Source organism: Schistocerca piceifrons, chromosome 3, assembly GCF_021461385.2.
Source record: "Schistocerca piceifrons isolate TAMUIC-IGC-003096 chromosome 3, iqSchPice1.1, whole genome shotgun sequence".
NCBI lineage: Eukaryota > Metazoa > Arthropoda > Insecta > Orthoptera > Acrididae > Schistocerca > Schistocerca piceifrons.
Window position 1 is genome coordinate 854,873,623 of NC_060140.1, and position 17,223 is coordinate 854,890,845.

Sequence of the window (17,223 nt, forward strand, 5' to 3'; positions counted from 1 at the left end):
TCACCCAGTTAAATTAAACTTTTTTCGCTTTATATTTTTCAGTCAGTGTCACCATTGTCTTTCTCTCCCTCCCTCTCTCTCTCTTACTTGTGTTCTATTACATCACTTTTTAATTTCGTCTCTCCCATCAGTTGTTGCCAAGGTAGAAACCCTAATTTAATTTACGCAACCAAATATTAAGTGTGATTCTTCTTCTGCAGAATTTATTACTGTTTAGACAATTCGACATAACTCGGTGGTAGTCAACGCGGCCCTACCGCCCCCAATGGGCGTTCCAGCCTTCATGATGGGCACTAGGCGATGACTGGTTTGATGCAGCTCTCCATACTCCTCTATCCTGTGCGAGCATCTTCATCTCCGAGTAACTACTGTAACCTCCATCCTTCTGAATCTGATTAGTGTATTCATCTCTTGGTCTCCCTCTACGATTTTTACCCTCCACGCTGCCCTCCAATACTAAATTGGTGATCCCTTGATGCCTCTGAACTTGTCCTACCAACCGATTCCTTCTTGCCGGCCGTTGTGGCCAAGCGGTTGTAGGCGCATCAGTTTGGAACCGCGTGACTGCTACGGTCGCAGGTTCGAATCCTGCGTCGGGCATGGATGTGTGTGATGTCCTTAGGTCAGTTAGGTTTAAGTATTTCTAAGTTATAGGGGACTGATGCTCAGATCCATTTGAATCCGACTACATTCCATTATCCTGGTTTTGCTTTTGTTTAAGTTCATCTTATATCCTCCTTTGAAGACACTGTCCACTCTGTGCAGCTGCCCTTCCAGGTAATTTGCTGTCTCTAACAGAACTACAATGTCATCAGCAAACCTCGAAGCTTTTATTTCTTCTCCATGGCTTTTAATTCCTACTACAAATTTTTGTTTTGTTTCCTTTAGTGCTTGCTCAATACAGAGATTGAATAACATCGGGGATAGGCTAAAACCCTCTCTCACTCCCGCCACAACCACTGCTTCCTTTTCGTGCCCCTGGACTCTTAGAAATGCCATCTAGTTTCTGTACAAAGGCGATAGGAGTTTTTAAGACATTTTCATTAGGTTTTGGTATAAAGTATATAGCAAGTAATTTTTATTATATGTTCAACTTGCTGTACATCTACATCTACATCTACATTTATAGTCCGCAAGCCACCCAACGGTGTGTGGCGGAGGGCACTTTACGTGCCACTGTCATTACCTCCCTTTCCTGTTCCAGTCACGTATGGTTCGCGGGAAGAGCGACTGCCGGAAAGCCTCCGTGCTCGCTCGAATCTCTCTAATTTTACATTCGTGATCTCCTCGGGAGGTATATGTAAGGGGGAGCAATATATTCGATATCTCATCCAGAAACGCACCCTCTCGAAACCTGGACAGCAAGCTACACCGCGATGCAGAGCGCCTCTCTTGCAGAGTCTGCCACTTGAGTTTGCCAAACATCTCCGTAACGCTATCACGCTTACCAAATAACCCTGTGACTAAACGCGCCGCTCTTCTTTGCATCTTCTCTATCTCCTCTCTCAACCCGACCTGGTACGGATCCCACACTGATGAGCAATACTCAAGTATAGGTCGAACGAGTGTTTTGTAAGCCACCTCCTTTGTTGATGGAGTACATTTTCTAAGGACTCTCCCAATGAATCTCAACCTGGCACCCGCCTTACCAACAATTAATTTTATATGATCATTCCACTTCAAATCGTTCCGCACGCATACTCCCAGATATTTTACAGAAGTAACTGCTACCAGTGTTTGTTCCGCTATCATATAATCATACAATAAAGGATCCTTCTTTCTATGTATTCGCAATACATTACATTTGTCTATGTTAAGGGTCAGTTGCCACTCCCTGCACCATGTGCCTATCCGCTGCAGATCTTCCTGCATTTCGCTGCAATTTTCTAATGCTGCAACTTCTCTGTATACTACAGCATCATCCGCGAAAAGCCGCATGCAACTTCCGACACTATCTACTAGGTCATTTATGTATAATGTGAAAAGCAGTGTTCCCATAACACTCCCCTGTGTCACGCTGGAGGTTACGACTCAGTCTTATAAATTTTATAAAGTTCCTTCTCTTCGTTATAAACCACTATTATCGTGTAACGGGTGGCAGTTACAAAACTTTATAATTAACACAGTAACAAAAGTGGGAGCTAGATTGCAAAAGGTTGAGCACGGCTGTCATAAATGTTTCTAAGTGTTGTAGTCTGTAGCTAGTATAAGACCTCTTGTAACATCTATGCCCTAATGAATATAGTGTTGAACATGAGGGTATCTTGGTTTATGTATGAGAGGGCTCCATGCCCTAATCGTGCAAGTGTAAATAAATAAGTACCAGAACACGTTGTAAAGTACGGTAAACAAGCGAATGTAGTTCTAGTGCAAGCCCGAAGCTGCTGGAAACGAAAGAAATTCGTGGTTAAACTAATGAAAACACGGTGGCTCGTTCATACAGCTAATTAAGGCCGTTAATTCAGAGCCGCAGTGAATGGGGCAATTTCAGCGTCCGGCAACGGGCTGCGGCTCCGGTGGCTGTGATAACAACAACACGGCGCTGCAGACCCCCCCCCCCCCCCCGCACCTTCTGTATTGGTAAACACCTAGTTAGCCTGACCCGCCGTCCAGCCAGCGCACGTCGCTTCGTTAAAGATGCAACAGCCGCTTTCACGCGCGAATTTTCGTGAATTACTAACAATTACGAAATTAATGCAACGCGTAGCTGATTTTCCCTTTTATGTTTTCGTAATTCGAAAGGATAACTACTCTGCGCAACACAAATAAAGGGTCTACCTTTGCGGCGTGTAAGATAGAAATATTGCCCGAAGGTCACAACAGCCTTCCCGCACATTGAAAAACTTACTTCGCTGATGATGACTAATAACAACCAAAATTGCTAGCACTAACAAAGGACCGAGTGAGATGGCGAAGTGATTACCATACTGGACTCACATTCGCGAGGACGACGGTTCAAACCCGCGTCTGGTCATTCTGATTTAAGTTTGCCGTCATTTCTCTATATCGCTTCAGGCAAATGCCGGGATGGTTCCTTTGAAAGGGCACGGCAGACTTCCTTCCCCATCCTTACCTAATCGGATGGCACCGTTAACTTCATTGTTTGGTCCCCTCCCCCAAGTCAACAAACCAATCAGTAATAAAGAAATAAAAGCAGTGACGTTAGCGTAACAGGACTTTTGCTAAATGCGAATCCTTGGAACAAAAGCGATGTTGTTGCAGCGAAACCCTGTGTTGCATAAACTTAAAGAGCTTCATTCGAGGAACAGTGTGAGAGCATTATGCTGCCAACATCTCGTGTCATCGGTAGTGATCAAGTGGAAAAGATAAGAAAGTCTCTCGCTTAGTAACTGAAAAGAACAGGAAATAAAATCGATAATACTAATATGATATGCCCTTCATCATGCTCTGTGCCGTGGCTTGCGATGTACTCGTATATACACTGAATAGCCAAAGAAATTTGTACACCTACCTAATATCGTGTAGGGCCTCAGCGAGCTCGCAGAAGTGCCTCAACACGACCTGGTGTGGACTCGACTAATGTCTGAAGGTGTGCTGGAAGGAATTGACACCATGAATCCTGCAGGGCTGCCCATAAATCCATAAGAGTACGAGGGTTGTAGATCTCTTCTGAACACTACGTTGCAAGGCATCCCAGATACGCTCAATAATGTTCATCTCTGGGGAGTTTGGTGACCAGCAGAAGTGTTCAAACTCAGAAGAGTATTCCTGGAGCCACTCTGTAGCAATTCTCACCGTGTGGGGTGTCGCATTGTCGTCCTGGAATTACCCAAGTCTGTCAGAGTGCACAATGGACACGAATGGATGCAGTTGATCAGACAGGATACTTACGTACGTGTCACCTGTCAGAGTTGTATACAGACCTATCAGGGGATATCACTCCAACTGCACACGCACCATACCATTGCAGAGCCTTCACCAGCTTGAACAGTCCCCTGCTAACATGCAGGGTCCATGGATTTATGAGGTTGTCTGCATACCCGTACACGTCCATCCGCTCGATATAATTTGAAACGAGACTCGTCCGACCAGGCAACACGTTTCCAGTCATCAACAGTCCAATGTCAGTGTTGACGTGCCCATGCGACGTGTAAAGCTTTGTATCGTGCGCTCATTGACACTGCAAGAGCGGGCCTTTGGCTCCAAAAGCCCATATCGAATATGTTTCGTTGAGTGATTCGCACGCTTACACTCGTTGATGGTCCACCACTGAAATTTGCAGCAATTTGCGGAAGGCTTGCAATTCTTCCACGTTGAACGGTTCTCTTCAGTCGTCGTTGCTCCCTTCTTGCAGGATCTTTTTCCGGCCGTTGCGATGTCAGACATTTTATGTTTTACATGATTCCTGATATTCACGGTACACTCTTACAATGTCCTCCAGGAAAACCCCATTTAATCGTTACCCCGGAGTTGCTGTGTCCCTTCGCTCGTGCGCCGACTATACCACCACGTTGAAACTCAGTTAAATCTTGATAACCTGCCATTGTAGCAGCAGTAACTGATCTAACAACTGCGTCAGACACTTGTCTTATACAGGCGTTGCCGACCACAGAGCCGTATTCTGTCTGTTTGTGTAGCTCTGTTTTTGAACACGCATGCGCATACCAGATTATTTGGCTCTTCAGTGTATGCAGATGAATAGCGCGGGTTCCTCGTCGTACGTCGTTCAGCTCTGCACTGCCTTCACGCTCCTCTTGTTTGGGGAGAGCCTTCCGCAGCCCCTTCTGTACGCAACGGCTCGGTGTGACCGCTCGCTACTTGTTGGGTAGACGAGGTGACGTCAGAGAGAGCAGCAGCAGTTTGGCCTCCTTTCTAACGGGCCGCCGAAGGCCGGCTGACTCGTGAGGCGGAGGGGGGGGGGGGGGGGCGTGATCCCGGGATCAGCCGCCGCCGCCTCCGGCGTGATTACCGGGGGCGGCTGCCTCCGCTTTACTGCCCCATAAAACAGGTGGATGGGTCGCCCCTCTGCCCCGCTAGTTAGCCGCTCCGCTGCGGCGTCCAAACGCCGCTGTTGCTGCTGCTGCTGGCTCACTCGAAAAGTTCGTCGCCTTTATCACCGGCGCCACAAAATTATCTTCACTCGCGTCTTTACGTCACGCCAGCACGCTGCTCCCTCACTCTTCCCACCAAGACAAAGCGATTCGCTACGTCTCAATTGCTTTCATTGGGGATCACTCTATCAGCCGCCAACATCTCCTTCGTACTGATTCTTGGGAATGCAGAAGGACGGCGTAGGTTATCTTCAAACAGAAACATTCCCAACATTAAAAATAAAATGATATCTATTAAATAAGAAATATTCATATACTACTTCTTTTTATGAAATGTCCAGTACAATTGAAAAGATTTAACACCGCCCGAACAGGTCATGAAGGCCCAACAGTACCGACCGACCGCCGTGTCATCCTCAGCCCGCAGGCGTCACTGGATCTGGATATGGTGGATCACGTGGTCAGCACACCGTTCTCCCGGCCGTTTGTCAGTTTACGAGTCCGGAGCCGCTACTTCTTAATCAAGTAGCTAGTCAGTTTGCTTCAGAAGGGCTGAGTGTACCCCGCTTGCCAACAGCACTCGGCAAACAGGATGTGTTGTAACTGACATTTCTGCAATTTTTCACAAACACAACATTTATTGATGTAAGTTCACAAAGTTGATGACTGATCAACAAACGAAAGGTAACAAGGTAACGATAACGATGCCAGTAAAAGTCTCCTAATTGAGGCAAACAAAAGTTCACTCGTAATTTTTCTCAAAGGTTCGCGGTAACACACACACACTAGTAACAGTCCAATTCAGAGACGAAGACGCAATCTTCAACGGTCGTAGTACACGAGGTCGGCATCTGGCGTCAACTGAACTTCGGGGCTGGTTGTAGCCCCTAAATACCTGTCTCCAGCCAATCAGGTTCTTGTACGTAAATATCCAGTGTGTACCATGGTACGCCTTGGGGATAGACAACCTCGTCCTCTGTGGTGTAATGTGGGTTGCCAGCCCTCAGGTGCTACCTTGGCTCCGGTATAACAGGATGGTCACCCATCCAAGTGTTAACCCACAACGGCAGCACTTAAATTCGGTGATTTGGCGGGCAACAAGTGTTACCACTGTGGCAAGACGTTTGAAATTATTACAAATCCTCTAAAATATCAAAGTCCTGTCACTCTGTTTCTGAGTAATGCCTACGACGCCTACGGAGCCTAAGTCTCGGAGACGACGGACGAACACTGCAGCTTGTAGACCCGGCTGTAACTGGAGACTGCACACGACTCGGTGCAGTGAGGAGAACTGCCCGCCGTAGCTCAGTGCTCCCGTACTTAACGAGGCATCGACCAATCACTGCCCACACACATGATGTCCACGAGTTTGTGTCTCCGGCGCCTAATCCATACAGTTGCTGCGCTACGAGTGAACAGAGGGCGCCTTATCGATTGTGGTGGGCGGTACTCTCTGTAGCCGTGAGTACCGACACCGCACCGATCATTGACAAGAACATTTCAGAAGTCGCCATGTCACAGCACTCTTTCTATTGTACACCGAAACGCCATGCGTGTCCATACACGGAGATATATAAACAGGCAGAATAGAGCGCTGCGGTCGGCAACCCCCATTTAAGACAAGAGTCTTCCTCATCTGTTAGATCGGTTACTGCTAACACAATGGCAGGTTATCAATATTTAACATTTAAGTGAATTTGAAGAAGGCATTATAGTCGGCGCAAGAGCGACGGGACACATCATCTCCGATGTACCGATGAAATGGGGATTTTACCGTACGACCATATCACGAGTGTACCGTGAATATCAGGAGCAGGTAAAACATCAAATCTCCGACGTTGCTGCGGCCAGAAAAAGATGCTACAAGAAAGGGACCAACGACGACTGAAGAGAACCGTTCAGCGTGACAGAAGTGCAACCCTTCCACAAATTGCTGCAGATTTCAATGCTGGGCCATCAACGAGTGTCAGCGTGCGAACTATTCAACAAAACATCACCGATATAGGCTTTCGGAACCGAAGGCCCACTCGTGCACGACACAACGTTTTACGCCTCGCCTAGGCCTGTCAACACCGACTGTTGATGACTGGAAACATGTTGCCTGCGGATAGACGTGTATGGGCATGGAGACAACATCATGAATCCATGAACCCTTCATGTCAACAGGGGACTGTACAAGCTGGTGGAGGGTCTGTAATAGTGTGGGGTGTGTACATTTGGAGTAATATGGGACCCTTGGTACCTTTAGATACGACTCTGACAGGTGACTTGTACGTAAGCATCCTGTCTGATCACCTGCATTCATTCGTGCCCATTGTGCACAGTGACGGACTTGGGCAATTCCAGCAGGACAATGTGACACCCCACACGTCCAGAATTGCTACAGAGCGCATCCAGTAACACTCTTCTGAGTTTAAACACTTCTGGTCCGCCAAACTCCCCAGACATGAACATTATTGAACATTTCTGAGATGCCTGGCAATGTGCTGTTTAGAAGAGATCTCCACCCCCTCGTACTTAGGTAGCGGTCGTCGATTTATTGGTAGAATATTACGGAAATGCAATCAGTTTCCAAAGAATATTACTCACTAATGAGACCCATCCCAGAATATTGCTCAATTGTGTGGGACTCATACAAAAGAAGAATAAGAGGGATACTGAACGTATGGAGAGAAGGACAGCGCGAATGCTCGTAGGTTTGTTTGGCCCCCGGGAGAATATGTCAGAGATGTTTAAAAAGTGAACTGGCAGACGCTTGAAGATAGATGCAAACTGTTCTGAAAAAGTCTACTTACAACGATTTAAATACTACATTCGAATGATGAATGATGACTCCAGGAATATACTACTACACACTATACATGGGTCCTGTGGGGATCGGGAGGACAATATTAGATCAATTACTGTATGGACAGAGGCATTTGAATAGTCATTCATCCCACACTGCGTACGTGAACAGAACAGGAAGAAGGCCCAATAACTTGTACAATGGGAAGTACGCCCCGCCATGCGCTTATCGGGGATTTGCAGAGTATTAGCAGGCACGACAAGGTAAACTATTACTAAACGAAACTAGAGCTTAAATAGTTCAATATTTAACAAGCTTATTTGCGTGGCCATTCTCCGCAGCAAGTACAGAAATACATGTTATGTAAATAGAACCGCGTTTTCTTGCTGCAACTTTATTTATTTTCCCCAGGTAGAACATTTGATGTCAGATACAGAGAACACATGAGAGCCTGGAAGTATGGGACAAATCACTGCGCATTTGCAGAACACGTAATATAACGTAACCACAAACAACCACTAGAGAAAAAGACAGGAAATAATTGGAATTAACAGTAAAAAACACATCCTAACCCTGCAAGAAAATTACCACATACAGAAAACCAAAACAATGATCAAGTACTTTGAGTTCTATGCTTACAAAAACAGTTAAAATAATAGAATAACACTCCAAAAGAGAATTATCATAATAATAATACCCAACACCTTTTCACTCACTTGTTCATGAATCCCTCCACAGAACATTTAAACCAAAACTCAAATCAACAGATTACCAGACCTTTCAAGTACTTTCTGACAGCAATTACATTCATGTCGAAGATTCTACAACTGAAATCACGAACATTCCCCGCCACATACACACACACACACACACACACACACACACACACACACACACACACACTCGCACAAACACACAAACACACATAAAAAATTTAAAAAACGCAACCCAACCTACAATCACACTATCACACTATTAAAAAAAACAGAACCATATACATATTCTTCAGCCCACTCTCTCTCTCTCCCTCCCTCACACACACACACACACACACACACACACACACACACACACACACACATAGATGTAAACATGATGAATAGAAGTTGGTTTGGAGCATATCCTTCGTAAGGTTGGCAACATGTAGATAAACAAACCAAACAGGATGAAACACATAATGCAGTTACATTATTTATGTCGGTAAAAACATAGTGTTCTATGAAATAGCTATATCGAGTGGCAAAAGAATAATAGTACACCACAAAAAAGAAGGAGAAACATGGGGAAAACTGAAAAAGTTTGGAACGCAAAATTGTGTATATGTGTCGTTAATAAAGGGGTAGTGCGACCTCCAGACCAGATAGAGGAAACGCAGATCACAGCAAACTGTAAACAATAACTTATTTACATAAAAGAACGCGACGTGAACTGTTTGATAATCTAAGAATAACAAAACAGCATCATTACAGATCCCACTGAAGATGCCTTAGAGCAAGAAGAAGGCGAAACGCGTCTGGGAAAAATAAATTAAGTTGCAGCAAGAAATGGCGGTTATGTTTACAAAAGGAGTAGTTCCAATTTTTGAGCAACAGTGCCATAGCGCCACTTGGTTCTTGTGCAATGGTGCAGTCCCGCTGTGTAGCTGCAGCAGGTCCAGCAGAGCCCTCAGCACCTCAGAGTCCCGCTGAGAGATGAGCGACTGACGGGCGCCCCCTGGCTATACTGTGCTGTGCTGCCCGCAGGCCTGTGGCGATGGGCCCGCGGCGCCAGCAGCTGGGCCTGCTGGACGAGAGCGAGCTCTTCATGGAGCTGATCCGCGACGTCGCCAACGAGCTGGACATCGACGTGCTGTGCCACAAGATCCTGGTGAACGTGGGCCTGCTGACGCACGCCGACCGCGGCAGCCTCTTCCTGGCGCGCGGGCCGCGCGACGCCCGCTACCTGGTCGCCAAGCTGTTCGACGTCACCGTAGATACGGGTGGGTGCAGTACTATAGCCAGCCCGGCCTGCCAGCGCGCTCTGCGCATGCGCGGCAGCAGCGCTCCTGCCGGTGTGCCACCACTTCTGCAGCCTGCTCGATGTATACATACTGCACGTACTCCCAAGTCCGCGTTGTTGTTATAAGACACTATAAGTTGTTGTTGTTGTTGTTGTGTTCTTCACTCCTGAGACTGGTTTGATGCAGCTCTCCATGCTACTCTACCCTGTGCATGCTCCTTCATCTCCCAGTACCTACTGCAACCAACAGCCTTCTGAATCTGCTTAGTGTATTCATGTCTTGGTTTCCCCTCTACGATTTTTACCGTCCATGCTGCCCTCCAATGCTAAATTTGTGATCCCTTGATGCCTCAGAACATGTCCTGCCAACCGGTCCCTTCTTCTTGTCAAGTTGTGCCACAAACTCCTCTTCTGCCCAATTCTATTCAATACCTCCTCATTAGTCATGTGATCTACCCATCTAATCTTCAGCATTCTTCTGTAGCACCACATTTCGAAAGCTTCTATTCTCTTCTTGTCCAAACTGTTTATCATCCATGTTTCACTTCCATACATGGCTACACTCCATACAAATACTTTCAGAAACGACTTCCTGACACTTAAATCTATACTCAATGTTAACAAATTTCTCTTCTTCAGAAACTCTTTCGTTGCCATTGTCAGTCTACATTTTATATCCTTTCTACTTCTATTATCATCAGCTATTTTGCTCCCCAAATAGCAAAACTCCTTTACTACTTTAAGTGTCTCATTCCCTAATCTAATATCCTCAGCATCACCCGACTTAATTCGACTACATTCCATTATCCTCGTTTTGCCTTTGTTGATGTTCATCTAATATCCTCTTCTCAAGACACTGTCCATTCCGTTCAACTGCGAACCTCAAAGTTTTTATTTCTTCTCCATGGATTTTAATACCTACTCCGAATTTTTCTTTTGTTTCCTTTACTGCTTGCTCAATATACAGATTGAATAATATCGGGGAGAGCCTACAACCCTGCCTCACTCCCTTCCCAACCACTGCTTCCCTTTCATGCCCCTCGACTCTTAATAACTGCCATCTGGTCTCTGTACAAATTGTAAATAGCCTTTGCTCCCTGTATTTTACCCCTGCCACCTTTAAAATTTGAAAGACAGTATTCCAGTCAACATTGTCAAAAGCTTTCTCTAAGTCTACAAATGCTAGAAACGTAGGTTTGCCTTTCCTTGATCTTTCTTCTAAGATAAGTTGTAGAGTCAGTATTGCCTCAAATGTTCCAATATTTCTACGGAATCCAAACTGATCTTTCCCGAGGTCGGCTTCTACCAGTTTTTCCATTCGTCTCTAAAGAATTCGCGTTAGTATTTTTCAGCTGTGACTTATTAAACTGATAGTTCGGTAATTTTCACATCTGTCAACACCTGCTTTCTTTGGGATTGAAATTATTATACAGGGTGATTCAAAAAGAATACCACAACTTTAAAAGTGTGTATCTAATGAAAGAAACATAATATAACCTTCTGTTATACATCATTACAAAGAGTATTTAAAAAGGTTTTTTTTCACTCAAAAACAAGTTCGGAGATGTTCAATATGGCCCCCTCCAGACGCACGAGCAATATCAACCCGATACTCCAACTCGTTCCACACTCTCTGTAGCACATCAGGCGTAACAGTTTGGATAGCTGCTGTTATTTCTCGTTTCAAATCATCAATGGTGGCTGGGAGAGGTGGCCGAAACACCATATCCTTAACATACCCCCATAAGAAAAAATCGCAGGGGGTAAGATCAGGGCTTCTTGGAGGCCAGTGATGAAGTGCTCTGTCACGGGCTGCCTGGCGGCCGATCCATCGCCTCGGGTAGTTGACGTTCAGGTAGTTACGGACAGATAAGTGCCAATGTGGTGGCGCTCCATCCTGCTGAAATATGAATTGTTGTGCTTCTTGTTCGAGCTGAGGGAACAGCCAATTCTCTAACATCTCCAGATACTGTAGTCCAGTTACAGTAGCACCTTCGAAGAAAAAGGGACCAAAAACTTTATTGGCTGAAATGGCACAGAAAACTTTCACCTTAGGCGAGTCACGTTCATACTGAGTTGTTTCCCGCGGATTCTCAGTGCCCCATATACAGACATTGTGACGGTTGACTTTCCCGTTAGTGTGGAAAGTTGCTTCATCACTAAACACAATCTTTGAAACGAAAGATTCATCTGTTTCCATTTGAGCAAAGATAAAATCACAGAAATCGATTCTTTTAATCTTATCAGCTGCAGACAGTGCTTGAACCAATTTCAGACGATAAGGTTTCATAACTAACCTTTTTCGTAGGACTCTCCATACAGTTGATTGTGGAATTTGCAGCTCTCTGCTAACTCTGCGAGTCGATTTTCCTGGGCTGCGAACAAATGCTTGCTGGATGCGTGCTACATTTTCATCACTCGTTCTCGGCCGTCCAGAACTTTTCCCTTTGCACAAACACCCATTCTCTGTAAACTGTTTATACCAACGTTTAGTATACCACCTATCAGGAGGTTTAACACCATACTTCGTTCGAAATGCACGCTGAACAACTGTCGTCGATTCACTTCTGCCGAACTCAATAACACAAAAAGCTTTCTGTTGAGCGGTCGCCATCTTAGCATCAACTGACGCTGACGCCTAGTCAACAGCGCCTAAAGCGAACAAATGTACAACTAAATGAAACTTTATAGCTCCCTTAATTCGCCGACAGATAGTGCTTAGCTCTGCCTTTTGTCGTTGCAGAGTTTTAAATTTCTAAAGTTGTGGTATTCTTTTTGAATCACCCTGTATTCTTCTTGAAGTCTGAGGGTATTTCGCCTGTCTCATACATCTTGCTCAACAGATGGTAGAGTTTTGTCTGGACTGGCTCTCCCAAGGCCGTCAGTAGTTCTAATGCAATGATGTCTACTCCCTGGGCCTTGTTACGACTCAGGTCTATAAGACGCACCTCAATTTTTAAACATTTTTTTAAACAATAACATTTTTTACCGTTTTTATTATTACATTGCAAACCCAGACTAAAAAAGTTCTTATCAATCTCAATGAAGTTCTCCAAAAGACCTGTAACTAAATTGTTATTTTATTTTATTTTAATGACAACCAGTTTCGGCATTTCACTATACCCTCTTCAGGACCCATATGCATCTCTCAAAATAAACGATGATGCCACACAGTTCCACGTACCTGATAAACTTAAAACTTCGTTAACTAATTTGCACGGGGAAAGAGCAGGGCGAGAGAAAATATGGATTCCAATTACAGTCATCGAAGCAAGAGAACGAGCACACAGTTCAACCTAAAACAGGGCGGTGTAGAGAATTTAGCTTAAGACAGACGTGACGAAGAGTTCGCTACAAGGAAAGAATTTGGTACGAAGATTTGGGACCCTTAAACAGCTCTGATCACGAACTAACTAACGGTGCTCCAGCAAACAGTTGCACTGCGGTCTTACCGCCATTGCCTCGTGGTACGGCTGCAGAGGAAGCACCTACCGTCCAACAGCATCCCAAATGCGTCCAGACTGGAGCTCGTCCCAATCTTCAACTTCCTCGTTCGCTCTTTTACACCTGCGAGAGAACACACAGGCTGTGCATCTTCCAGCCAATCACAGGGCTCGCTTCTAGGTGCAACGCGACGTCGTAATCGGCTCGGATCAAAAGCGAGCTGTATGGCCCGTTTTAACGGACAGACTCTACCGAAAGATCTGGATACTTCTACCTCTAACTTACATCAATCACGAATTCGGAAGGAAAGATATTTCCACTTAAGTGCTCCAAGTCACGTACGCCAAGACAGGGAGGACTGGTGTCCTCTGCCACCATTTCGCTCCTTGTTCTACGACCCCCACCCCCTCCTGCTATTGTCCTGCGCGTTCCAACGGTTAATCCTACATTTTCTAAGCTTGGAGAGACCAGAAAGTTCGCCTTAGCCCACAGCCAAACTTGCAGAATGGATTTGAAGCAAGACAGTGAGTGTTCGATACCCAAAAGCTGCTGATCGTACAGAAAAGGTCAGGATTAAAATTGAGCACAATCCCACGGATAACTTCTCATGCTCATTGTTCCTAGCATAAAATGATAAAGATGGCATATGAAAAAGGATAGAATACCGTATCTAGCTGATAGGCTATACTCTAATAAAAGATGTACTCAAATAAGCGAACGTCTACCAGTACTTATACACCCTCCGCAACGCGCAGTACTGTCGCTTGCGGAGTTCAGACGTACCAAGTATATAAGTATGAAACCGGAATTTGGCTGCAATAATTACACGTCTGTTGATTGAAGCAGATAAACAAAATTTTATTCAAAATAATCTCCGTTGCTATTTATACATTTCTCCCACCTCTCCGGCAGGCTATGAATGCTACGCCAAAAAAACAGTTCTTCTTTTGAAGTGAACCAGTCAGCGATCCATTTTGGTACAGATTTGGGTTGGGTTGTTTAGGGAAAGAGGCCAAACAGCGAGGTCAACGGTCTCATCGGATTAAGGAAGGACGGGGAAGGAAGTCGGCCGTGCCCTTTCAAAGGAACCATCCCGACATTTGCCTGGAGCGATTTAGGGTAATCTTGGGAAACATAAATCAGGATGGCAGGACGCGGGATTGAACCGTCGTCCTCGCGAATGCGAGTCCAGTGCGCTAACCACTGCGCCACCTAGCTTGTTGAGCCAAGTCTTGAGAATAAGGCGCATGCCCTAATATTTCCCCACTGAACGCCTCGATCGTTAACTTTTTCCATATTCCAGTCGTTTCTCACGTAATGCTCTATTTAAGTCGATCATTTGCTGTTGGTAGCGATCAGTGTTAACGGTTTCACCAGGTTTTAGCAGCTCAAAATAGATGACATCCTTCTGACCCCCACCAAACGCAGAGAATTGTCTTCTTTCCAAAGCGATTTGGTCTTGCAGTGGATGTCGATGATTTGCCTGGATTCGCCCATGAGCTACGACACTTTAGATTCTCAAAATATATCCATTTTTCATCACTTGTCACTATTCGATGGAGAAATGATTTTCTGTTGTATCTGGCTACAGCATTTCACAAGTGGTTTGTCGATTTGTTTGCAATCTGTCATTCAGTTCATGCGGAATCCATTTTCCCACTTTCTGCACCTTTCCTATAGCTTTCAACCGAAGAGAAACGAGTTTCCCGCGCTCGTCGTTTCTCACGTCAAAATCGCCACTTTGAATTTTTTGAACCACTCGAAATACTGTGTTTTCCCAGGAGCATGTTCACCGAAAGTTTCGACAAGTATTCGATGCGATTCTGCAGCAGTTTTCTTCAAATGATGACAGAAAACCAATACTATCCGCAAATCGTAATTCGTAAGCACAAAACTCGACCTGTTTACGGGTTTGAAGCAGATAGCGACGTGCAGAACTTGGGTTACTGTGTGTTGATATTCGTCGTCAGCCGTTACAGGAAGCATATGGCGCTGCATACGCGGTCTCACGCGCCCTTCACTGACGGTTAGCACCATCTGCTGGGAAATTCCGGTTTCATACTTCTGTACCTGGTACATGGAAATGTGACGCAGTGTTCCGGATTCGGCGGTGACGCCCGAGCTAACGACCACCTCCCCCATTTGATCGTTAACATCGTATTCGTGCGATAACTTTGTAAACGGGCGCGTGATTTGCAACGGTCGCAGACTGGCGCCCGCCATAGGCGATACAACCTGCAGCCTCGTCATCTGTATTGACAATGATTCAGCGTGGTCTGCAGCTCGCATACCGATCGCTGATTTGTCGCTACCGGCTTCGGAATATTCATCAGCGAGCAGCGCGTCACATCCTGCTGCGTCGGCCGTGCGAAATTATTCGCCGCCGGTTTTTCGGCCGAATATCGGGACACCGTTCCGCTTCGCAGGTTATTTAATTCCTCCCTTAAACGCACGGCAAGTTATTTAATAACGCTCATCAGTGTAATCGAAAATTACATTGTCGCCTAGTTATGTATCTCACCTGATGGCAACAAAAAAAAAGTCTGTCTCCCAGTGGAGGCAAATGGGATTAGCGCAGTTGCGCGTCGAATTAAGCTGGACGGCAGTGTAAATGAATAACAGCTGCGACGTGACAGGAAATTTTAACCGGACGGGTGTGGTGGCCTTCAGTTCCAATTCTCCACTCTTAATAATGTACCAGCCGATGACATTTCCCCCTTTACAATTATACTCATAATTATTTCATTCTTTGCACTACAACACAATAACATAAATTATTCACTCAGAAACGAGTTGTCAAAAAATAACTGGCATAATAATTGTCATGTCTACAATTCGTCTGCACTAATTTCACTGAAAAGCTGCGTTTTTGTGGATTATAATCTGCAATCTAAGAAACGAACGTCTTCTTGACGTTACAATAGTAAGTCAACTGAACATTTTTAAAGTTCCCAGAATGAGATTTTCACTCTGCAGCGGAGTGTGCGCTGATATGAAACTTCATGGCAGATTAAAACTGTGTGCCCGACCGAGACTCGAACTCGGGACCTTTGCCTTTCGCGGGCAAGTGCTGCTACATCTGAGCTACCGAAGCACGACTCACGCCCGGTACTCACAGCTTTACTTCTGCCAGTATCTCGTCTTACAAACTTTACAGAAGCTCTCCTGCGAACCTTGCAGAACTAGCACTCCTGAAAGAAAGGATACTGCGGAGACATGGCTTAGCCACAGCCTGGGGGATGTTTCCAGAATGAGATTTTCACTCTGCAGCGGAGTGTGCGCTGATATGAAACTTCCTGGCACTTCAGCAGTGCTAGTTCTGCAAGGTTCCCAGGAGAGCTTCTGTAAAGTTTGGAAGGTAGGAGACGAGATACTGGCAGAAGTAAAGCTGTGAGTACCGGGCGTGAGTCGTGTTTCGGTAGCTCAGATGGTAGAGCACTCGCCCGCGACAGGCAAAGGTCCCGAGTTCGAGTCTCGGTCGGGCACACAGTTTTAATCTGCCAGGAAGTTTCATTTTTAAAGTTTGCCTCCACTTTCTAAGATATTCTTTCACTGACGATACAAGGCATATCTAATGCATTTCTCAACACGCACAAAAGGGAAACAAGTTGAATGCTTTTACCTTTTGATGCAGTATACGCCGTATTGACTGCATTTGAAAACTTAATGTCGTGTGCTGGGCCCCCAGAACTGTCTGTACGGCTCTTCCAGTTGAGCTAACCTAGTAAGTTCATCTTTTTTCTCGTAATTCCTTCTACATTTCTTAAGGTGCTTTCGCAATGCGACCGCTGTCAGTGACAGGTGGTGTAAAAATAAACCAGCTGGTGTACTTTGGTTACTTCACTGCAAAATGTCATACAGTATAACACTTTTGGATAAGTCACCTAGCCAAGCTGAAGTGATTCGAGTCCAAGAGCGTCTAATACGGGTTATTTTTATGTACATTCAAGGATACACTCCAAAAGTCTGCTCACAGCACTG

General features: G+C 45.4%; 1 protein-coding gene across 1 annotated transcript in view; it reads left to right on the forward strand.

The window, feature by feature from the left end:
- The window catches only part of LOC124789122 (cGMP-specific 3',5'-cyclic phosphodiesterase), a gene marked incomplete at its 3' end in the record, with an annotated part of 552,400 nt that overhangs the window by 67,077 nt on the left and 468,100 nt on the right, over nt 1-17,223 (forward strand). The window contains exon 3 of the mRNA XM_047256412.1: nt 9,543-9,778. Within this exon, the coding sequence (XP_047112368.1) occupies nt 9,543-9,778 (236 nt within the window). The remainder of the gene's footprint in view (nt 1-9,542; nt 9,779-17,223) is intronic.